The sequence below is a fragment of the Canis lupus genome, chromosome 6 (assembly GCF_003254725.2).
Source record: "Canis lupus dingo isolate Sandy chromosome 6, ASM325472v2, whole genome shotgun sequence".
NCBI lineage: Eukaryota > Metazoa > Chordata > Mammalia > Carnivora > Canidae > Canis > Canis lupus.
The window spans coordinates 31251076-31274451 of NC_064248.1; the positions used below are offsets into that span (position 1 = coordinate 31251076).

At 48.5% G+C, this 23376-nt stretch overlaps 1 protein-coding gene across 1 annotated transcript in view; it reads left to right on the top strand.

Moving 5' to 3' along the window:
* Positions 1 to 23376, top strand: part of LOC112679053 (uncharacterized) — a 142842-nt gene that overhangs the window by 74360 nt on the left and 45106 nt on the right. Inside the window, exons 37-42 of the mRNA XM_035718183.2 lie at positions 5880 to 6097; positions 8138 to 8331; positions 17218 to 17526; positions 18266 to 18495; positions 18572 to 18733; positions 19553 to 19630. Coding sequence (XP_035574076.2) covers positions 5880 to 6097; positions 8138 to 8331; positions 17218 to 17526; positions 18266 to 18495; positions 18572 to 18733; positions 19553 to 19630 — 1191 coding nt within the window. The remainder of the gene's footprint in view (positions 1 to 5879; positions 6098 to 8137; positions 8332 to 17217; positions 17527 to 18265; positions 18496 to 18571; positions 18734 to 19552; positions 19631 to 23376) is intronic.

The following is a 23376-nucleotide window of genomic DNA, read 5'->3' on the forward strand; positions in this document are numbered from 1 at the left end:
ACCGTTGTTCTGGATGTCCCATCTTCTCGTGTAGCCAGATGGTGACATCTTCTGCTGGCACATCTTCCAGGAGGGGGACACAGGCCAGCTCATTGGCCTATTGATTGCCAGGTGGGGTGTGCATCCACAGGGCAAACAGGGGTGTTCATACCTCTTAGGCATCAGAGTACATGCTTCCATATGTCGGTGTCCCAGTGTGAGCGCCCCGCCCCCATCCAGTCTTGTACCTCCTGTTGGAGCAGCCACATGGTCCGTCCTCTGCGAGCTGCCCAGCTATCTGCTATCTGTGCACAGAACAGTGGGATCATGGGGCACCCGACTGGCTCAGTCAGTAGAGCATGTGACTCTTGATCTCAGAGTTAGGAGTTCGAGCCCCAAGTTGAGTGTAGAGATGACTTAAAATTAAAATCATTAAAGGGGCTCTTGGGTGGCTCAGGTTAAGCATCTACCTTTGGCTCATGTTGTGATCCTGGTGTCCTGGGATCGAGCCCCACGTCGGGCTCCCTGCTCAGCGGGGAGTCTGCTGCTCCATCTCTTTCTGCCTCTCCCCCTGCCTGTGCTCTCACTCTCACTCTCTCACTCACAAATAAATTTAAAAAGAAAGAGTAATGGGGTGGGATCAGGCTCATGGAGCAGTACCATCCATGTTCCTTGAAGCTCGGCCCATTGACTACTAATGTCCAATGCTGGGGTCCATCCAGATACCTTCTGTTGAGGGTTGGATGGCTGTGGCCATCCAGGCACAGGGGTTGCCCCTTGCTGACCCATCAGGGTACCACACACACTCAGGGATTGGTCCGTCTCCTTCTGGCACAACGGATGTCAGCTACGGTGGCTCTGCTGCCCCTGTTAATGGCTGTCCTTCAGGATGACATGAGTCACCAGGCCATGAGTGGAGTGCTCCTTCACACTAGAGGCTGTTTGTCAAGTTACTGTGTTGTTGCATGTAGGCCTGGTTTGGCACTGCCTGCCTCGGGCTTTGGAATGTGTCCTTTAGGCATCCCGATATAGGGTACTGAGTGGGAATGGTCACTGAGATCCTGTTAGTTGTGTTTTCTACGGCCGTGAGGCATGCCAGGTAGCACACAGCCGCTGTTCTAAAACACCATATTGCAGCTCAGCTCCTTTCCGTAACCATGACCAGAGGCCTGAGGGTGCTCCTCTGTGCCCTTGCTGTTGCCACGAGCCCCATCCAAACGCTGCTGAGCACCTGGCTGCATCCAATTTGCATGGCTGTCCCTGTCGCAGAACACCTAAGGCTTGGGTCTGTCGAACAGCCACCTTGGCTTGTTCAGATGCTTTGCTTTGGGTTCTCTTTCTCTCTCTCTCTCTCTCTCTCTCTGTTTCCCAACTTATAAAGGAACTGAAGCAATTGAGCCAGGTTGAGGACGCACGGATGCCAGCGCCCTAACAGACCTAGGAAGGTCTGCAACTGCTTTGGGGAAGTAGGGCGTGGTGTGCTTGTACACCTAGGACAACTTAGTCTTACCTGACCAGGTAACACCCAAGTGTGTGGCCGATATGCTAGGACCCTGAATTTTCTGTGGGTTCATTGCCCTTCGCCCCCCTCGCAGAAACCCCAGCAAAGCCTGCAAGGTGTCCTGCAACAGAGACAAGTCTCCACGTGTTGACGTTGGGTCATCAATGCAACGGGCCCATCTCACTCATATGGGGACGGGAGAGCAGAGAGGGGTCCCGGGCTACCATCCCGTGACACATCATGGCACTACAGGCAGCCCTCGGGGAGCGCTTGAGAGGTTCATCATGAAGGCAAATTGATCTTAGCTACCAGGAACTTGTACTTGTCAGCCTCCTTTCCATGAATTTCCTGGAAGTTGAGCACTTTTGCAGAAACACATTTTAGAAACTTTGTTTTTTTCTGGGCTGATTAAAAAAAAAACAACAACTTTGTTGCTATTTTTTAAATCAAGAGCAGATCAAATATTCAAGAGAACTTTGCTTTTTTTTTTTTTTTTAGAACTTTGTCTTTTAACAGAGGGACAAACCAAATTCTAAAATTACACCGATGTACTTTTAAAACTTCATTCATAAAAATAAAATAAAATAAATGAAATTTAAAATTTTTTTTAAAAATATAACTTCATTCATTCAGTCTTAGTCCTGACCATGCAGAAAATTCTTTCCTCAAGATTCCCCTTCATGACCCTTCTACAACTTTCTTTTTTCATTTAGATTTTGTCCTAAGCTTTTTCCTCTCTCTAAACAACCAGTCTCACTTCAGGACAAAATTACTCCCTTTTTCCTTAACAAAAATATATTCTCATTCTTAAACCTTTCTTATGCTTCTACCTTCCCTACTTGCAGAATTGCTCTCCTTATCATTTCTGGCAGTCTATATTTTAAAAAGCCTCCCCCTCTCTTTTTTCTTCAGTCTCTGCGGGCAAGATTTTGGTTATTTCCTGGGATGCTTATATTATAGAGACATGACAAGATTTACAACTTCAAGGGACAGGGAAAGGATGCTAGGTTTTTTTCTCCTAAGAGGAGGATAATGGCTGTTTAAAATTTTTTGTTGTAGTGGGGATTAGAAAACATGGTGAATTTTGTCTGTTTTCTCATCAATGATCACTAGATAGGTAAATTGATTGATTGATTGACTAATTGATCACCTTTTCAAGATTCCACATCTCCGTGTCCTAATCAGGTTTTTTTTCTTTTCCAAGTTTGTATTGAAATTTCAGTTAGTTAAAAGACAGTGTAATATTAGTTTCAGGGGTTGAATTTAGTGATTCATCACTTACTTCCAACACTCAGTGCTCATCCCAAGTGCCCTCCTTAATCCCCACCACCTGTTTCACCCACCTCCCGACCGACCTCCTCCCTGGGGTAACCATCATCGTGTTCTCTATAGTTAAGAGTCTGTTTCTTGGTTTATCTCTCCTTTTACCACCACCCCCCAAGTTCATTTGTTTTGTTTCTTAAATTCTACAGATGAGTGAAATCATATGGCATTTGTCTTCCTCTGACTGACTTATTTCGCTCAGCCTCTCTCTAGCCCCATCCACGTCGTTGCAGATGGCAAGATTTCATTTTCTATGGCTGAGTCATATTCCACTGTGCATATATGTTCCGCACCTTCTTTACGCAGTCATCAGGTGGTGGACATCTGGGCTCTTTCCATAATTTGGCTATTATAGGTAATGCTGCTATAAATATCGGGGTGCGTGTGTCCCTTCAATTTAGTATTTTTGTACCCTTTTGGTAAATACCTAGTAGTCAAGTTTCTGGATCTTAATCAGTGGCATCCTGTGTCCTCCTAGCTTTGCAAAACGGCCCGCTGAGGTCTCACACTTAGCTCTCGCTTCCCTTCTCTGCCACGGTGCACAGTTTCTCCAACAAGTGCGTTAGACTGGCTGGCATTTTCGGGGATGTCCTTGTGCTCATAGCGTGGTTCAGAGCACTCATGGGATTTTCTCCAGCCTCCTGGCTAGCCAGCTCACCAGTTATGTAGCTGCTCCCTAGCAGACTCTAAGCCAGGGTGATGGCCCAGGGAGACACAAGAAGTAACCTGGATCCAGCAACCAAAAGAGAGATTTGTTGGGGGGGACTTACATACAGTGAGTCCAGGAGCAGCAGACTGGACGAAGTATTTGTTGCTGGGATCTACACCAGCAGCTTTTGTCCTGCAGCAACTGGCTCAGCAACTACCTATGGCCTCTCCCTCCTTGCATGGCCAGTGCTCTAAGGAGATGAAGGCCTGCCACGCAGATGTTCTTTGTTACAAAGGAGATGCTGTGGGTTGGCCAACCTTGGAGCCCATGGCCTTGAACGCCGAACATGTTTTTTCTACATATCCTGCTTGATGGGACTATACAGGGAGCACAGGATCCGTACATTCTCAAGACAGCGATTAACAGGGTCATTTGGGGTGTGCTCGCACAAACTGCCAGCCAGCACGTACTGTACATCCGCCCCCCCCGTGAGATTTTAATTCCATAGACGTCCTGTATTTGTTTGTGTGCTGTATGCACATCTGTGATTTACACATAATCACAAGAAGTTGTTTTTTTAATCCAACCCCTTGCAAGCCAAGTTTCGCATTTGAGGGTGATATTGCCTCTGTAACATGAGAATGCATGCTCTACGGGAAACTTTAGGCCCACAGGGGCCAGTTGGAGAAAACACAGGTGTAACCTAAAAGTTCTCAGCCCAAGCCACATTGGAATCACCTACTGAGGCTTTAGAACATACCTGGACCCTGGCCTGGAGATGCTGAATTAATTCATCAGGGGGTCCCAGGCATGCTTTTAAAAAAATTAATAAACTGGGGCACCTGGGTGGCTCATTTGCATGAGCATCTGCCTTCAGCTCAGGTCATGATCCTGGGGTCCTGGGATCGAGCCCTACATCCAGCTCCCTGCTCAGCGAGGAGTCTGCTTCTCCCTCTGCCTCTGCCCCTCCCATACTCGTGCTCATTCTCTCTCATAAATAAAATCTTTAAAAGAAATTAACTTCATTTTCCAAAGCACTTTTAGGTTTCCAGAAAAGTTGCACAGAAAGTAGAGAGAGTTCCCATATAATAGCCCCCCACCCTACACACCATTTTCCCTCTTATAGAACATCTTGCATTAGTGTGGTACATTCCAGCTGTCAAGCTGATGATAATATATTATTAACTGAAGTCCATCATTTAAATCCACACTCACGCTTAAAGGTGTTTAGTTCTGTGGGTTTTGCCAAACGCAGAATGTCATCTTTACTGTGTCACACGGAATAGTTTCACTGTCCTAAAAATCCCCCATGCTCCACCTGTGCATCCCTTCTCCCCTTAACCCCTGGCTACCGCTGAACTGCTGGCATCTCTGGCTTTACCTTTTTCCAGAATGTCATATAGTTGGGATCATCTAGCATGTAGCCTTTGCAGGCTGGCTCCTTTCACTAAGTAAGGAATTCTTCACGTCTTGTTGTGGCTTGAAGCCTCATTTCTTTTTATCAGTAAATGATATTGTGTGGATGTATCAGTTTATCAGTTTGTAGAGGGACCAGGCATGCTTCTAAGAGCTTCCCACGTGGCTGTGATGTACCTACGAGGCTGGACCAACTTCTGTCCTGTAGATGGGGAGACTGAGGCCCAGATTAGGAAGGGGGGCTTCAGGTCCCCCAGACTTGGTGGAGGAGCAAACTGCTGGGGGCCTGACCCCCAGGATGTCTCCTCCTTGTGCAGCAGACACTCTCCCTTTTGAACTCCAGACCTTCTGGGGGTCCTCTGGGCCCTGGGGGGGTCACTGTTGGGGGCATCCTTTCTGTAACTGAGGGGGCCAGGTTTCCACTGCTTCCCCCAGCTGCTCCCTTCAGACAAAGCATGAGTTTTAGAGCCGGGCACCCCCATATGAAATACATGACCCTCTCTGGGCCTCAGTCTCCCTCTCTATAAGATGGAAATTCCCGGGATCCCTGGGTGGCGCAGCGGTTTGGCGCCTGCCTTTGGCCCAGGGCGCGATCCTGGAGACCCAGGATCGAATCCCACATCGGGCTCCCGGTGCATGGAGCCTGCTTCTCTCTCTGCCTTTGTCTCTGCCTCTCTCTCTCTCTCTGTGTGTGACTATCATAAATAAATAAAAATTAAAAAAATAATAATAATAAATAAAAAGATGGAAATTCCCATTTTACATATGTTGGGAAGGACAAGGGAAGACTCTGTCCCTGGGCCAGGAGCTGGGGTCAGGGAAGACACTCCTCCATTCTTCCTTCTGCTTCCTCTCTTCCTGTGTGGTTGCAGTCTGCTGTGCTTGGGGTGGTTCTCAGAGCTGGAGTGGCTTGGGAAGGCTTCCTGGAGGAAGGGCCCTCCCACGTAGCCAGCTCCCACAGACCCTTCCTGTCCTCTCTCCACTTCTGAGCCCTCTCCTGCCTCCCCCTAGGTACAGGTGGCTGCCCAACGATACAAAGACCACACCCTCAGCGGCTCCCTGTCTATGCACACCTCCAGCCAGGAGCTGCTTCTGCTGGAGGCCGACACCAGCCAGGACACCCAGAGACGCAGTCGAGGCTGGAGCATGAATGTCCTCCTCCACCAGGCAGTCCTCAGTGCCCCCCAGGCTGTCCAGCTGCAGCTGTCCAGCAAAGTGGCTCCAGCCAGGTGAGGGTCCCCAGAGGCCATGCAGGGAGTGGGGAGAGGGCAGGGAGGGGGGCCTCCAAGGGCAAAGGGCTGGTATCCTGGAAGATGGGAAATCATTGCTCAGAGGTGCCCTCTACCATCACTCAGGTTGAAATCACTCCTTGTATGCAATTCTTGATTTTAAGCCATTGAGGGAAAGGAAGAAGGAGGCATTCAGTTTTCCATGTCAATCTCTTTTTCTTTTCTTTCTTAGTAATGACTGCATTCATTGTAGGTGACTTGAAAGATTATAATAAAGAATAAAACGAGAGTATGAGAGATCGTTGCAGGGAGTATGTTGGTGCAGCCTTTCATCCCAAACTGTATCTCCACAATGGGGACTTATCCACCACGACATGGCCATCAGGATCCTGGGGTGTGGAGCCTGCTGCTCGGGTTCAAACCCGAGCTCAGCCTCTGGGACCTTGCAGCAGCCACTGTGCCCTTCTGTGCCCAAGTTTCTCTACCTGCTTCTTGGGGTTGTCCTCGGGTTCACAGAGCAGCACACATGGATGCCTCACCAGTGCCTGGCCAGTGAGCATGTTCACTCCCAGCTGTCATTGTCACTGGCCCTCTGAGTAGGACACATTCTGGCAAAGACTGGGCCTCCATTAAATGTTTCTGCCCTGTTTCCCCTGCTGTCCCAGGATTGACAGCTTTTATGAATTTGAGGAGACCCAAGGCTCTAGGTATGGTTCTAGATCACTCTATCTCCAGAATAACCGCCAAGAGCTGTCCACCCGTTGATTCACCCATCTGTCTGAATGTCCATCATTGTCTCTGGTCTTAAAAGAGTTTGAGGCAGATTATGAAAACATAAATTGTTCTAGGTCAGAATTGACAAACTTTCAGCAAAGAGGCAGATGGTAAGTAAATATTTTCAGATCTATAGGCCATATGGTCTTGGTGGCAATGACTCCGAGATCGTAGCACAGAAGCATCCTAGATGACATGCAAATGAATGGCTGTGGCTGTGTCTCAATAAACTTTGATTTACAAAACAGATTATGGGCTGATTTCAGCCCCACAGACCCGTAGTTTGCCAACTTTTGTTCAAGATTTTTCAAGACACATGAGGATGAGGAAATGAGTGTGAAGGGAAAAGAAAAGAAAAATGGGGAAGAAAGGAAGGTGCTCAGAGTGGCTTTCAGATACAAAACACATGCCATGAAGTCCTCTACATTTTTTAGAGCTCAGCTTAAGATTTGGCTCTGAGTATCCTAGTAGCCAACGCAAAAAGAGAAACCAACCAGTGGCATTATTTGCAAAGGCCACGTGGAAATACACACTCACACCTGTGCACGTATGCACCAAGGAAGACATGGCTGACCGTATTTCTGGTGTTGATCCTCAAGGGAAGTGTCTCCCATGGTGTCCTATGAAGAAATCTTTGTGGATAGGGACCATGTCCCATTCCCCAATTTTCCAGGAAGTTTAATACAGGCTTGTTGAAACTATTTTCTCCTTGCTCATCATCATATCACACATTGATGACTTATCATATCACACATTGATGACTTATTAGCAATATCCACTCAATATCCGTGGTTCAGTTTTTTTTTTAAATTTTTATTTATTTATGATAGGCACACAGTGAGAGAGAGAGAGGCAGAGACACAGGCAGAGGGAGAAGCAGGCTCCATGCACTGGGAGCCCGACGTGGGAATCGATCCCGGGTCTCCAGGATCGCGCCCTGGGCCAAAGGCAGGCGCCAAACCACTGCGCCACCCAGGGATCCCCATGGTTCAGTTTTATACCTCACTTTATAGAAGGAGAAAGTGGGACTCTGAGAGGTTATGTCCTTGTCCAAGGCCACAGTTAGTAGTGGCACTGGGATTCAAATCCAGGTTTGGCTGACCCCAAAGCCCGTGATCTTAACCCCTATTACACTGCATCCCCATGGGCTTAGAGCCCAATAAAACAGTCCTATAATGGGTCTGGGCAGCAGGGTTCAGGGACCTGCCTCTGTGGCCTGCCTCCAGGGGTAGGTGCTGCTCCTTATCCCCATCACGTTCCTTCCAGGGTTTGGCTGTTTTATAAGGCGCTGGTGGACCAGAACACGGCACAGCTTCTCCTCAAGGCTTCTGCAGAGCAGAGGGGAGGCCACGTCCTGACCCTGCAGAGCCAAGCCCAGCACACGGTGGCTGGTTGGACAGCTGTGCCCCACCTCCTGACCCTCAAGGGCATGCTGAAGCAGAAGAAAACTCTTAGAGAGGGTGAGCCTGGGGAACACCACAGGGTAGGGGCAGTGGGGGTCTTGGGGAAGCGCTTTTATGGAACCACAGAGTAAATTAAATCCTGCATATTTTCAAGTCCACTGATACGCAATTTCAGTATCTCGTGCATTGATGATACCCCTTTGTCGGAAACTAATACCCATTCTGACAAAGCGAATATTCTAACAAAATACCAAGCAAATTTCCTTATGCAGTACTTGTCAGAACCATTAATGAACTAATGGACATTGGAAAAACCCAAGAGGAAGAGTTGGGGACAGAGTTTCCCATGCATATTTTTTCTAATAATTTAGACATAATTTCAGACTCACAGAAAAGTGGCAAGAATAGTACAAATACTCCCATAGGCCCTTTACCCAGGTTCCCCAATTACTGACATTTTACTACAATTGCTTTATCATTTTTCTTACCTCTTTCTCTCTATATACACATATTGCCATTTTTATTTGTGTATAAAAATACATTTTTTCCTGAACTGTGTTTTACTAAGTTAAGATATGATATTTCTTTACCCCTAGTGCAACGTTTATTTTTAAAAATAAAGATATTCTCTGGGCACCTGCATGGCTCAGGCAGTGGAGTGTCCAACTCTCAATTTCAGCTCAGCTCTCGATCTTAGGGTTGTGAGTTTGAGCCTGGCATTGGGCTTTGCACTAGGCATGGAACCTATTTTAAAAAATAAAATAAAGGTATTCTCCTCCATTCCACAATGCAGCCATCAAAATCAGAAAATTGAGATTATTTCTTTCCCTTTCATGATATTTACATTTTTGAAGGGTATGGGGCAGTCGTTTTGTAGACTGGTCTTTGCCTTCCACAAACATTATGTGTGTAGCTGTAACATTCATCTATGGGCATAGATCAGTAGAAGGACTATTTTCCAAAGCTCACTGGTCCACTGGCCCTGGGATATCGATAGGGTGGCACATTGGCCTCTTCCCTGAAAAAAAACAAAAAAAACAAAAAACAAAAAACAAAAAACAAAAAACAAAAAAAACCCTTATTTAGGGGTTGGTCTGATGCTTCCTCGTGACTACTTTCAAGGAGGCCACAGTAGCCGTGCACCATCATATCTAGAAGTACCTGATGTCAGTATGTCCCAGTGTTGGTCACATTAGCTTTGATCACTTGATTAACAATGTCTGCCAGGTTTCTCCCCTGTTAAGTTTTTATTTTTTCCTTCAAATTCTTACCTCTTAAAACAGGTTGAAGAACATTTCCTTCTCTTTTATTTCCCAAAAGAGTTTGTGTAAGATGGATGTTCATGCTCCCCTTTGTGTCTGGTAGACTCTACCCGCGAAGCCACCTGGAATGTTCTTTGTGGAAAAGTTTTTTGGAACATGTCTGGATGAAAAGCTATTGAGATTTTCTATTTCGTCATGTGTCAGTTTGTAAGCCATACTTTTCAAGGAATTTGTCCGTTTCAATGAAGTTGTCAAATTCATTGGTGTAGAGTTGCTCATTGTATCTATTTTATCTTTTCAATATATGTGGGATCTATAGCGCTGTCCCTGCTTTCAATTCTGATAGTCATTCCTTGTGCCACTTCTCTCTCTTCCTTATTGATCTAATAATTCATTAATTTTGTTGATCTTCTCAACCAACAGTTGGTTTTGTTGTCTCTCTAGTTGTCTCTTTCTGGTTTCTCTGATTCCAGCTCTTATCTCTATTATTTCCTTTCTTACCCTTAATTTGGATTGACTCTAGTTTATTAAAGTGGACTTTCAAGCCATTGATTTTTAGACATTTTTTCTTTCCTAATATAAGCATATAAAACTGCCTATTTGCCTCTCAGTATTCTGTGAGCTGCTTCCCACAAATTTTGATGTCCTGTATTTCCATTATTATTTATTTTTGAAATATTTTCTGAGCTCTCTTGTGATTTCTTCCTTGACCCCTGGGTTATTTAGAAGTGCTTTTGCTTAATTTCCAAATATTTGAAAGTTTTCTAGATAGCATCTTAATATTTATTTTCATTGTGGTCAGAGGATCAGTCTTTTAAAATTTGTTGTGACTTGTTTTATGAGCCAGTATATAATCTATCTTATGAACATAACTTATGCACTGAAAAGGAATTTGTGGGTTGCCTGGGTGGCTCCGATGATTAAGCATCTGCCTTCAGCTCAGGTCATGATCCCAGGGTCCTAGGATTGAGCCCCACATTAGGCTCCCTGCTCAGCGGGGAATCTATTTCTCCCTCTCCCTCTGCCTTTCCCCCGACTTGTGCGTGCTCTCTCTCTCTCTCAAATGAATAAAAAAATCTTAAAAAAAAAAAGAAAAAGAATTTGTATTCTGATCTTGGGTTTAATGTTCTATAAAAGTCAATTAAGTCAAAGTGCTTGGTTTTATATATCCTCACTGATTTTCTTTTGGTCTTGTTATTGTATTAATTGATGAGAGAAGGCTGTTAAACTCTCCAACTGTGTTTGTGGATTTCTCAATTTCTTCATTTGATTCTGTTCATTTTTGCTTCTTGTGTATTGACGTGCTGCTATTAGGTGCATGTGCATTTACAATTGTTACACTTTCTTGATGAATCAAGCCATTTATTGTGAAATGTCCTGTCTCATATGACTCTCTTTTTTAAAGATTTTATTTATTTATTCATGAGAGACACAGAAAGAGAGGCAGAGACATACATAGGCAGAGGGAGGAGAAGCAGGCTCCCTGCAGGGAGCCCAATGTGGGACTTGATCCCAGTACCACGGGATCATGCCCTGAGCCAAAAAGGCAGACACTCAACCGCTGAACCACCCAGGTGTCGGTCATACGATTCTTTATCTGAAGTCTGTTTTGTCTGATACTAATGTAGCCACTCTTGCATTTTTATTGCCATTCACCTTGTATGTATTTTGCCACCTTTTTGCTTTAAACATGGCTCCTTATATTTAAGGTAAATTTCTTGCAGACCACATATAGTTAGATTTTGATTTTATGTCTAGCCTGATAACCTCTGCCTTTTAATTATACTAGTTAGTTGACTGATGTTTAATGTAACTATAGATATAATTGGATTTATGTCTACTATTTTGCTATTTGCTTTTCCATATATTTTTTGTTCCTCTATTCTTTTTGTGCCTGCTTTTGGATCAGTTAAAAAATTAGAACTTAGTTCTATCTATTTCTCTTTAAATATCTGTTTCTTTGTATTATTTAACATTTTACTTAGCATTTGAATTGAAGCATTTCACATTAAGTGTAAGAACCTGGGCTTTCATCCCTTTCTGCTGTTGTTGCCGTCTGTGTTAGATCTACATATACTCCAACTCTCCAATACAACATAATAATTTTTGCTTTAGTCATATTGATTTGAAAGAAGTTAAGAGAAATATTTTTTTTTAATTTTTCACACACATATTCACCCTTTATGGGTTCTTCACTCCTTCCTAAAGTTCAAAATTTCTTTTTGGTATCATTTCCTATCATTTTAAAGAACCACCTTTAGCATTTCTTGGAAGGCAGGGTAACTATCAGTGAATCCCTTTCATTTTAATTTGTCTGAAAATGTTATGTTTGCCTTCATTCCCAAAGGACATTTTGTATATGCATAAATTTAAACACATAGGACATTTTCACTTTTGGGAAATTATTTCTTCCAAGATTTTTTTCTGTCCCATTTTCTCTGTCCTCTCCTCCTTGGGATTTCCAGTTGATATGTTTCAGAACTTTTGATACTGTTGCATAGGTCTCTGAAGTTCCCTTGATTTTTTTTTTTTTAGTCTTTTTTCTTTCTTCAGATGTCTATTGATCTGTCTTCCAGCTCACTGATGTTTTCTTTTGTCTTCTCCAAATACCACCCAATAAAAATTTTAGGATTATCGGATACATTTTTTAAATCTTAGATTTTGTAGTTTTTGTTCTGGAATCACATCAGGGTTTCAAAAAAATGATTTCCATTTTTTTAAGATTTTGTTTATTCATTCACAAGAGACACAGAGAGAGAGGCAGAGACATAGGCAGAGAGAGGAGAAGCAGACTCCATGCAGGGAGCCTGATGTGGGACTCGATCCCAGAACCCTGGGGTCACTCTCTAAGCTGAACTGCTGAGCCACCCAGGTGTCCCTGATTTCCATTTTAAGGCTGAGATTACCTCTGTTCATTCGATACAAGAATATTGTCCTTATATTCTCAAGCATAGTAATAAGAGGTGTTTTAAAAATCCTTATGACGTTCTTGTCCTGTTTCTTGGTACCTCTAGAAATTTGAGATTGTATTCTGGACATTTTGAATTATGTAGAGGCTCTGATTTTTTTATTTCTCTCTCTTTTTAAATATTGTGTTTATTTATTCATGAGAGATACACAGAGAGAGGCAGAGATGTAGGCAGAGGGAGGAGGCTCCATGCAGGGAGCCCAATGTGGGACTCTATCCCAGGACCCCAGGATCATGACCTGAGCTGAAGGCAGTTGCTCAACCACTGAGCTACCCAGGTGTCCCTCTTTTTTATTGCTCTGAAGAGGGTTTCTGTTTGATTGTTTCGTGATTGTTTTTTGTTTTTTCTTATTTTAGCTGACATTTAACTTGGCTAGACTCAGAATCTAAACTCTCTCCACTCCAGTGGAATGCAGCTGAAATCAGTTCAGTTCTCTTATTTTTGCTGGGCTACTTGGAATCTTTTCTACCCTTTTGAAGTTTGGGGATCAGCAAAGATTTGAACAGAGTTTATAGGTAGAATTTAGAGTTTCCCCTGGTTGGCCCTCTTCAGAATTCCCCACTTTCCTTTTCATTTGTTGCTATTACTTTGAACTCTGTTTTCAGACTCTTTAGTTGTTTAGACTGTGGATTGTAGTCTGAACGTTGTCCACTTTCGTGGCACCAAAAAGAATGAAAACATGCAACTCATTTAGGGCTAATCATTTCCTCCAAGTGTTGACTCCCATCCAGGGTCTGCCTATCTGTGGTCACTCTCCTGTCACTTTAGATAGTTGTTTCTTCATTTTGCCCAGAGTTTACAATTGTTATCTTGGGAGCATTGGTCCAGTCAAGCTCCCCAACCATTCATAGAAATGAACATGTTCCTATATTTTCTGAGCTCTTCCTTCCTTTATGACCATAAAGATGTTTCAGTCTCATTTTATGTTTTCTGTGACATGAAATAAGCCATTTCTCCAAGGATCCTTGATTCCTTTCAGTGCAAATTAGTATGTAGAAACTAAGATCTCAGTGCCTGGTATGTTTTTTCCTACTGGACTATCCATCTGGGCCTTTTTTAATGGATGGATCAAGGAAACAGAAGTGTACACACACACACACACACACACACACACACACACACTTTCTATGTCTGTTTATAGGTAGATAAGTTTAAAGCCATTAGTTTACACTGATGTCCTCAACTTCAGTCTATCCTCAGAATGCTAATTCTCATTTTTTTCCCTTTTCATATTTCTCATTCCCTTCTCCAACAGAAAGAAACCAATTATCCACAATATATTTACATATGTGTTCAGCCCAAGAACACACAGAAAGTAGTTTCAGAGTTACTAACCTATAGTTCTGTGAAAGTAAACTTTGTTAATTAGAATTCAATATTTGATTAGAATTCTTTTCATCTTTGGCCTGAACATAATGTGGTTGAGATCCATCCAAGTAGTTGTTGAAGGCATAAATCCAAACCCTGGGTTCAAATGTTTGTTAGAGTTAATCCCCACCCCCACCCCTCATGTGATTCTGTTAATCATTTGAAATACAGTTGGGTTCACTGGTTTCTGTTTGTATTCCATTTTCAGGTTTTCCCCTATCCTTATTGACTTTATGTATTTGTTTTTTTGATTATGTGAAACATTAACAAGGTTCCCAAAGCCAGGATCACACAGAAAGGGACCCTTTGCCCAAGCATCCTGGACCGTAACACCCTATCTAGACATCTGTCCAGGGCCCAGTGTTTCAGAACCTGAAGGCTCTGCTTGCTTCCCCCAAAAGGTGGATGCTATTCTCTGGTCTGGTAATAACATTAGCACTGACCCTCCTAATCCCAAATTGGTTAAAATGTGCCAAAGTCAAATTTCATAATAAAATGCAAAGGTTTGAAAAAATGTAAATATAATCAAGTCAATAAATGTTACAGAGAACCATTCTTTTTTTAAGATTTTATTTATTTAGGGCAGCCTGGGTGGCTCAGAGGTTTAGCACTGCCTTCAGCCCAGGGCATGACCCGGGAGACCCAGGATCAAGTCCTACATTGGGATCCCTGCATGGAGCCTGCTTCTCCTTCTGCCTGTGTCTCTGCCTCTCTCTCTCTCCCCGTGTTTCTCGTGAATAAATAAATAAAATCTTTTAATATTTATTTATTCATGAGACATACACAGAAAGAGACAGAGATACAGGCAGAGGGAGAAGCAGGCTCCCTGTGGGGAGCCCGATGCAGGACTCGATCCCAGGAACCCGGGATCATGCCTTGAGCCAAAGGCAGGTGCTCAACCACTGAGCCACCCAAGTGCCCCACAGAGAACTTTTCTTGTCAAGTTTACTTTGAGTAACACTGATGCTCCCTCCTTCATTTCCTAACACCTATTACTTCATTTCTGAAGGCAATTATTGAGGTATAATTTCTTGGAGTGTAGTTTACATATAGGATTGACGTTTTGGTAAACTCACAGTTGTATGGCCACCAAAACAATCTTGATACAGAACAGTCCCATCTCCCCCCGCAAAGTTCTGTCTTGCCACCCATTGTAGTCAGCCTCTCTCCCACCCGCAACCCTGGCAACCACTGAGCTGCTGTCCATCCCCACGGTTTTGGCTTTTCTATAATGTGACATGAATGGGAACATACAGTATGTTAACTCTTTTGAGTATGGTGTCTTTTGCCCAATGTAATATGGTCGAGATTCATCCAAGCTGTGGCACATATCCATAGTTTATTCCTTTTTATTGCTGAGTTGTAGTCCGTGGTATGGATATACTACAGATTATCCACGCACAGTTGAAGGACATATGGGTTGTTTTCAGTACTTTCCAATTACAAATGAAGCTACTATAGTCATTGGCCTACAGGTTTTTGTGGGACCATATGGTTTCATTTCCCTTGAGTAAATACCCAGGAGTGGAATTGTAGGATTGCATGGCAAGTACATGTTGAAATCTAGAGGAAACTGCTGTACCATTTCACATTCCCACCAGTGTGGTGAGAATCCTCATTCCTTTGCATCTTTGCTAGCAATTGGTGTTGTCAATTTTTGGTTTGGGGGCTTTCAGTTGTGATTTATACTTGAATCCCATTTTGGTTTAAATTTGCATTTTCCTCAGGACTAATTACGTTGAACATCTTCAGAGGCTTATGTGCTACTTAAAAATTTTGTGAGCAAAGTGTCTATTTAAACATTTTGCCCATTTAAAAAATTGAGTTTTCTTGAATTCCCAAACTGAATTTGGGAATTACTTACACAAGTCCTGTATAAGATATGTGTTTTGAAAATATCTTCTCCCAATCTGTGGCTTTACATTCTTTCACTGGTGTCTTTTGAACAACAAAGATTTTGAATTTCGATCAAGTCCAATTGATTTTTTTTAAAAGATTTTATTTATTCATGAGAGACACAGAGACAGAGGCAGAGACAGAAGCAGAGGGAGAAGCAGGCTCCATGCAGGGACCCCGATGTGGGACTCGATCCGGGGTCTCCAGGATCACACCCTGGGCGGAAGGCAGGCGCCAAACCGCTGAGCCACGCAGGGATCCCCCAATTGATTTTTTTAATGAATAATGCTTTTTCTGTCATATAAGATATCTTTATTTACTAAACCTGAGGCCACACCTTAGAAGTTTTATGATTTTAGATTTTAAAATGTGGGCTTCTGATTAATTTTGAATTAATTTGTGTATATGATTGGGTAAAGGTCAAGGTAATTTTTTTACTTGTGGATTTTCAATCATTTCAGCACATTCATTATAAAGACCATCCTTTCTCTCCTGAATTATTTTTGTACCTTTGTCAAATATCAATCGACCGTGTGTGGGGGTCTATTCCTGGACTCTATGCTGTCCTATCAACAATATTTCATTTTCTCTTCTCAATAGTCTAGTGAAATCTTACTTTGGTTATCCATGATTAACTGGTTATTATCTTACAGGATATGGTAACATAGGGCCTTACAACATAGAGAATTTGTAAAAAGATGACCACAAGATTCTGTGAGAAAGCTCTATCATTGTGGAAAGTGCCCTGTACTCTGTGATTGAGATTTGCATGAGTTCTGGGTCTGGAAGCACAGAACTGCAGCCCAGAGGTACAGAAGGGCCTCTTCCCTGGTGGTGGTAGCCCACGAATCCAACCTTCAACGATAGGAGGGGGAGATATAAGGGTATTTGGACCATGCCAGGGTTCTGAGAGAACCTGGGTGGGGGCCAGGAGATGCAAATGGTTCTGATTACAGCAAGAATTTCCCTGTTGCATAAATTATATATGGGAATGGACTGGCCCAAATATGTGGATTCTTCTCTGGATGGATGAGACCTCCAAGCAATTTTTCCATCCCCAGAATTCCAGGTTGGATCCTCAAGTCTTCCTGGGTCTCATTTTTACAGTCTGTACAATGGGGTCATTCTATCACTGTAGTCTGTGGCTCTCTTAAGCAGGAAGTGAGCACTGATATTAACTGAGGTTCCTTAGTAGGCCTCCTGCTCCCCAGTGCCCCCTGCCCAAAGCCCTTTTGCTTGTGAATTAGCTTGCTTGATCCTCACAGCATCCTGGGAGGAAGCTGGTTTAATTTGGTCCATCCCCCAGGTATGCCCTCCTGATATGAGTTAGAATTACATCGTGGATCTAGGAACTTCCTACCCCAGGATCCTTTTCCCTTCTGTCCAGAATGGCCCAGTCCCCTGGGCTGGCCCCCTGCTCTGTATAACTTCTCTGCCATCCTCTGCAGGCACCATCAAGGTCACAGCTGACTCAGCTGTGCTGGGCTTCCTCCTGCGGGACAAGCACGAAAAGACAGGGAACAGCACCAGCGTGCACAGTGTGACCTGTATCCTCACCCAGAACAGCAGCCAGGCTTTGCCGAGAGAGCTCTGGCTGAGAGGGCAGCTGCAGGCCCAGACGGGGAGCCTTGGGGGCCAGGCCCGGCTCCGGGCCGATGCGGCCAGCCTGGCTCTGGGTGGCATCTGCACCTGGGGCTCTGGGCATGGCCAGCTCTCAGGCCACCTAAGTCACAACATCAGCACCTTGGGTGAGGCAGGTAGGTGGGGTGGAAAGGGCCAAAAGCCATCTTCCCCGAGGGCTCCTGGTTTCTGAAGCCAAGGGGGAGAAGTGAGAGGGAAACCTCCAGTCCCCAAATCCACCTTCCAGCCCTATTTCCTTCCCCTGCCAGCTTCTCCCAGTGCTTCCATCTCCCAGGGGGGTTTGTTATTCTAGAACCCACAGTGTGGGGACAGCAGTGGTTACTGAGTATTCACATGCTTCCCAGCCCAGTGGCAGATAGCCCCTGTGGCCAGCCCCTCCCCTCCCTCCCCTCCGCTTCTCAGGCTCCAAGGCTGGTCCAGCAGGGCCTCCAGAATATGCTGCTGCACCACAGTTAGGAAATAGGACATCCTGCAGCTCTAGCTTCTTGGGGACATTTCAGTAAGGCCTGGAGAGGCCCAAAGGTGCAGCAGCCAGGGGAGAGGGCAAGTTCAGGCTCCCCCACCCCATGCCTCGCCCTGGAGGGGTTAGAAATGGGAAGGGGACACCAGTCCTGTCACTCGCTGAGTGGCACCTGGTGAAATCGCCACTTCTGTGGATCAGAAATGGTTTACTGGTGCCACTTGCCTATGGTTCCATCTGGTATACGGGGAGAAGTGGGACCTGAGGGGCAGGAGTTTGCCTCAAGGCCTGGGGACCCTGCAGAGAGAGGGAGCACTGACAGCGACCTGCGCCCCCGCCCCACCCCCGTAGCCTACCCCCAGCTCCCCCATCTCCGAGGTCCCTCTCACCCGCAGGACTCCCGTCGGAGGCAGAGATGCACCTGTCACACACCCATGTGGCCTCCAACCTCTCCGCGAGCCTGGCCCTGCGCAGTGCGTGGGGTCAGCTGGACGCCGCCCTCGGCCTGGACCGCCCGACCCCCGGCGCCCCGGGAGGCCTGCTCCGTGCCCGCCTGGCCCACAAGGTGCCCGGCCTCGGGCGCTGGGGCCTCCCCTCCTCCGTGGACGGCCGCGGCCACTTCCAGGTGGGAGGGGGGGGCTGGGCACGGGGCCCCCAGGGGTAGGGGTCCGCGGGGCACCCACAGCTTCGCTTCTGCGCAGAGCGCGGGACACCGCGTGGAGGCCGGGCTGACGGCGAGCGCGGACGGGGAGCAGCTCCGCGTGGCCCTGGAGGCGAGGGCGCAGCGCGGCCACCACGGGCTGGCCCTGCGGCTGCAGCACGGCCTCTCCGCGCTGCTGGGCACCTGGCCTGCGCGACGCCAGGTGAGTGGCCCGCCCGTGGGCGCACCGAGCCCCCTCGGCCTCCCCAGCCTCAGGGCTGACCCGGGGGCTCCAGCCTCCCGCCCAGGGCCCTCCCCGCGTCCCGCCCTGCCCCCCCCCCCCCCCCGCGTCCCGCCCTGCCCCCCCCCCCCCCCCCCCCCGCCACCCTGGCCCCTCCCACCCAGGTCAGCCCCCGCCCCCCAGCCCAACCCCTCCCTGTCACCCTGGTCCCTCCCACCCAGCCCTCCCCACCCAGCCAAACCCCCTCCCCTGCCACCCTGGCCCCTCCCCCCAGCTCGGCCCCTCCCCTGGCCCCTCCCACCCAGCCCAACCTCTTCCCACCCAGCCAAACCCCCTCCCCTGCCACCCTGGCCCCTACCCACCAGCCCGGCCCCTCCCCCTGGCCCCTCCCACCATCCCCACCTCTCCCCTGCCACTTTGGCCCCTCTCACCCAGCCCAGCCCCTCCCACCCAGCCTGGCCCCTCCCCTGCCACCCTGCCCCTGCCCCATCCTGGCCCCTCCCCTGCCACCTTGGCCCCTCCCCTCAGCCCGGCCCCTCCCCCTGGCCTCTCCCACCATCCCCACCTCTCCCCTGCCACTTTGGCCCCTCTCACCCAGCCCAGCCCCTCCCTGCCACCCTGGCCCCTCCCCCCATCCTGGCCTCTCCCCTGCCACCCCGGCCCCTCCCACCCAGCCCCACACCTCCCCCGCCACCCTCTGTGTGGGGTCTAGGTTGGGGGAAGGGGCCTCCCATCTCCCTCTTCCTGACAGTGGCAGTGGCTGTCAGCATGCCCTCCTACCTGCCCTGCTGGTCTCCGCAGGTCAACTGTACTGGAGACACCTCGCCCGCCCAGCTGTCAGGGCTCTGCTGGGGGGACTTTGCCAGGCAGCCTCTTGAGGTAAACGGGTCTCTGTCATAGGTGGGATAGTGGTGGCAGATGATGGCCCAGCCTAGGTAGCTGTAAGCTCTCCTGGGCTGGGGCACAGGTGGACGGTGGGTCCTCTGTATCGCAGGGTGATCCGTGGCTGCAAGGCCTGAGCACAGGGCCCAGACCCCCTGAGCTCTAGCAGGGCCCTGTGGCTCCTGGACCCCAGGGTGAGCTAGACATGGGGCACCCATGGGGCTGCCTCAGACCTTGTCAGTGCTTCTCTGTGGGCAGCCGAGTGGGCAGCTGGTTGCAGGCCTGGCCTGGCTGACGTCTGTGGCCTGATGGCAATGATGGTGGGGCACACAGCCCAGAGGACTGCCTGGGGGAGGAAGACAGAGGTATTTCTGCTCCTGAGACCTGCTGGCCTGGCCTATGTGCTGGCATCCCCTGCAGGAGCTGGGTCACTTTCCCGAGGTCACACTGCAACCTAAGCAGTGGGAGGGTTAATTAGGAGAATAAGGGGGTCAGGACTGAAGGGGTTTTAGCCACTGGACAGAGGGGTGTCTTCCCTGCATGAAATTAAGGGCGGTGTACGTTTGCCCCAGCGTTGGTGGTATTATCCCTGCCCAGGGGAAGAGGCTGTGAGCAGCTCCTGGTTCTCTCATGGGGGTGCAGGCTGGCTCCCAGGTCCTGAGAATACACAGCCCAGAGGAGTGGTGACTTCCTTAAGGGGCATTAAGAAGGGACACACCCCAGACAAGCCACATGAGCGAGGTTGAGACTTGAGACCCCATCATGGAAATGGGAGACTGCTCGGGGTAGACCCACAGATCTGCCTATGGGGAGGGGACGTCAGGGACCCTGAGATGGTGAACTTCGTGACTCCCTGGGTGACCATTTTCAGCTCGGGGAGAAGCACTTCGCAAGAGTATAGCTTGTTCACTGGGTATGTGGGTGGCCCGGGGGCTGGGGGTTCCCTTGACCACCCAGGCCAGGCAGAAGGCGAACCGCTCCTTGGTGAGGTATTGCAGAAACACCTGCTCGGCCTCACCTTGCTTTTCCTGGGGGCAGGATCTGGCTGTGTTGTCCTTGAATGGCTCCCTCCTGGTCCACCCTTGCACGGCCAGCCTGGCAGCTCAGGTATCTTCTGGGGACACCTTCGCCCGGGCCCACATCCACACAGCCTGCGGCCACCACCATACCCATCTGGACACCAGCCTCCAACACGCATGGCCTCCACTTCAGGCGCTCGGGGTCGCCCCCGACAACCATATCCAAGTGTCTGTGGGGGGACACAAACACCCCAGGGCCAGGCTGGCGGTGGCCTTGGGCCAGTGCACCCTGACTGCTCATGGGGATGTCATTACTGAGGCCAACACCACACACGCCAACTGGACCCTGTCGGTGGTGAATCGCTGTCCCCCGCTGGAGGTAAGCCCCCTCCCCACCCGTCAGGGCTCCCACCTCCCTCCCTAAATTACTAACTTCTTACACGTCCCCAGCTTTGCACTCAGCATGAAAATCTTCCATCTTTTTGCGGTTGTCACCTGACTTTGGAGATGCATCTGCTACAAAGCTTTGAGCCAAAAATAGGACCCAAACTGAATTGTCTTCCTCTCTGGGGCTCGGGTTCATTCTTTTCTCGTGATCTCACTTATCCTGCCCTGAGGATTAGGGGTCTAGAAGTAATAATAAGAATACTAAGAAGTAACCTGATTTTTGGGAGCCCCACCTGCTGAGTGCTCTCTCAGGCTCCTTAAATCCTCACGCCCACTAGGAAGGGGCTGCTTGTATCCCTAGGCCTAGAGTCTAGGCCCAGAGAAGTTGGGGAACCTGAGTGGAATTAACCCCATTGCTCCCTCTCGTTCCCATCTTCGGTCGGTGCCTCTGTGTGGGGCATGTCGTCAGCCCCAGAAGCAAGTCACTTAGGCTCCCTGCCCTTCAGCCAATGACCATAGATATTGATGCTGAATTTCTAATAGCCAGTGCTTTCTGGGTGCCTGGCTCTGGTCTGCAAGTCAACAAGTATTTTTTTTTTTAAGACTTTATTTATTTATTCATGAGAGACAGAGAGAGGCAGAGACATAGGCAGAGGGAGAAGCAGGCTCCCTGCGGGGTGCCTGATACAGGACTCGATCCCAGGACCCCGGGATCACGACCTGAGCCAAAGGTAGATTCTCAACCACTGAGCCACCCAAGGGCCTCAAGTCATAAGTATTAACTCATTTACATTCCCAGTGACTTAGGTTGCTGTGATTAACCCCCATTTCTGAGATGGGTAAACTGAGATTGCAGGTTCAGAAAGCTCAGTGAGGTACCTATGGTATCAGTCACTTTGCAGAGGGAGGTGCTGGTGGAGTTGAGGCTAAAAGGTGACACTGCCCTCTTCCCAGCCGGGCCCATCCCCAGCTCTCCGACCTGGGCTTCTGCAGCTGCCCTTAGATCCAGCCGCTTCTCATATTCCAGGCAACAGGCCTCCCGCAGGCTCTGCGCTCCGAGGGCAACCTGAGCTGGAGCTCCTGTGAGGTCAGTCTGGCCTCGGGCCTCCGCAGCGACGACGGAGAAGCCCACCTGCAGCTGGCCCGCACCTGCGGGCCCCAGACCTCGGTCGTCGGGCACCTGGCCCACTCCCTGCCCCTGCTGGGCCGCCTGGGCCTGCCACCCAGTGGCACCATCAGCCTGGCCGTCCAGCCACAGCCTGCCGCCCGCCACTCCCTGGCCCTCCAGCTGGGGCCATGCCGGCTGCAGGGGACGCTGGAGCAGCGCGCTGGCAACCGGAGTGCATGGATGCTGGCCTCTGAGCCCGGCTGCCCGCTGCTGGAGGTGCGTACGGCAGGCCAGCGAGGCGGCCGGAGGGGCTTCCTGAGCCCCTGCCAGGGTGAGGCCTGAGCCTGGCTGGCTCCTTCCTCCTGGCGCTTCCCAAATTCTCTCCCCAACACTCGATTCCTCTCTAGTCTCTTACTCCCACTTGGCAGATGGGAAGATTGAGGCCGAGAGCAATGAGAGTCAGCGCTGTGCAACAGAAGGACACAGACTTGGAAGTGATGAATTGGTCTTTTCAGTGAAATTCTGAATGCAGGAAGGGAAATGGGGGGCACTGTCCTGAGCTGACAGGGGGGACAGACATGTCTTGGTTTCATAACCTGTTAGAAACCACCGGCTGGGCTTTATCTGGGCCAAAAGCTGGTCTCAGAATTATCCTGTGATATTTGGGGGAGGAAAACCCGACTCTCAAGAAAGGGAGATGCCGAGTCAGACGCAACTGGCATCTTTGTCTGAGTAGGACAGGCCACCCTGCAAGTCTCCTTGTCTCTCCCTCCCCCCTGTTTTTTTTTTTTTTTTAAAGATTTTATTTATTTATTCATGAGAAGACAGAGAGAGAGAGAGAGAGAGGCAGAGACACAGGCAGAGGGAGAAGCAGGCTCCACGCAGGGAGCCCGATGCGGGACTCGATCCTGGGACCTCAGGATCACGCCCTGGGCCGAAGGCAGATGCTCAACTGCTGAGTCACCCTGGCGTCCCTGTCTCTCCCCTCCTGATGGAGCTTCCTGGGGGTAGGGACGGAGCTGGTCCCCTTGGCATCCCTAAGCACTCACAGATGCTCTGTCACTATCAAGTCAGCGCACAACTGAGCCACCAGAGCGTAAAGCATCACGGGAGCAGCAGGCCCACCCATTCGAACTCTAGGATGATGGAAAACCTCTGTCCTTTGCTGTCCAGGAGCAGCCACTAGCCACGCAGTGGCCACGCAGGGCCCCTGAACACTTTAGTGGTGC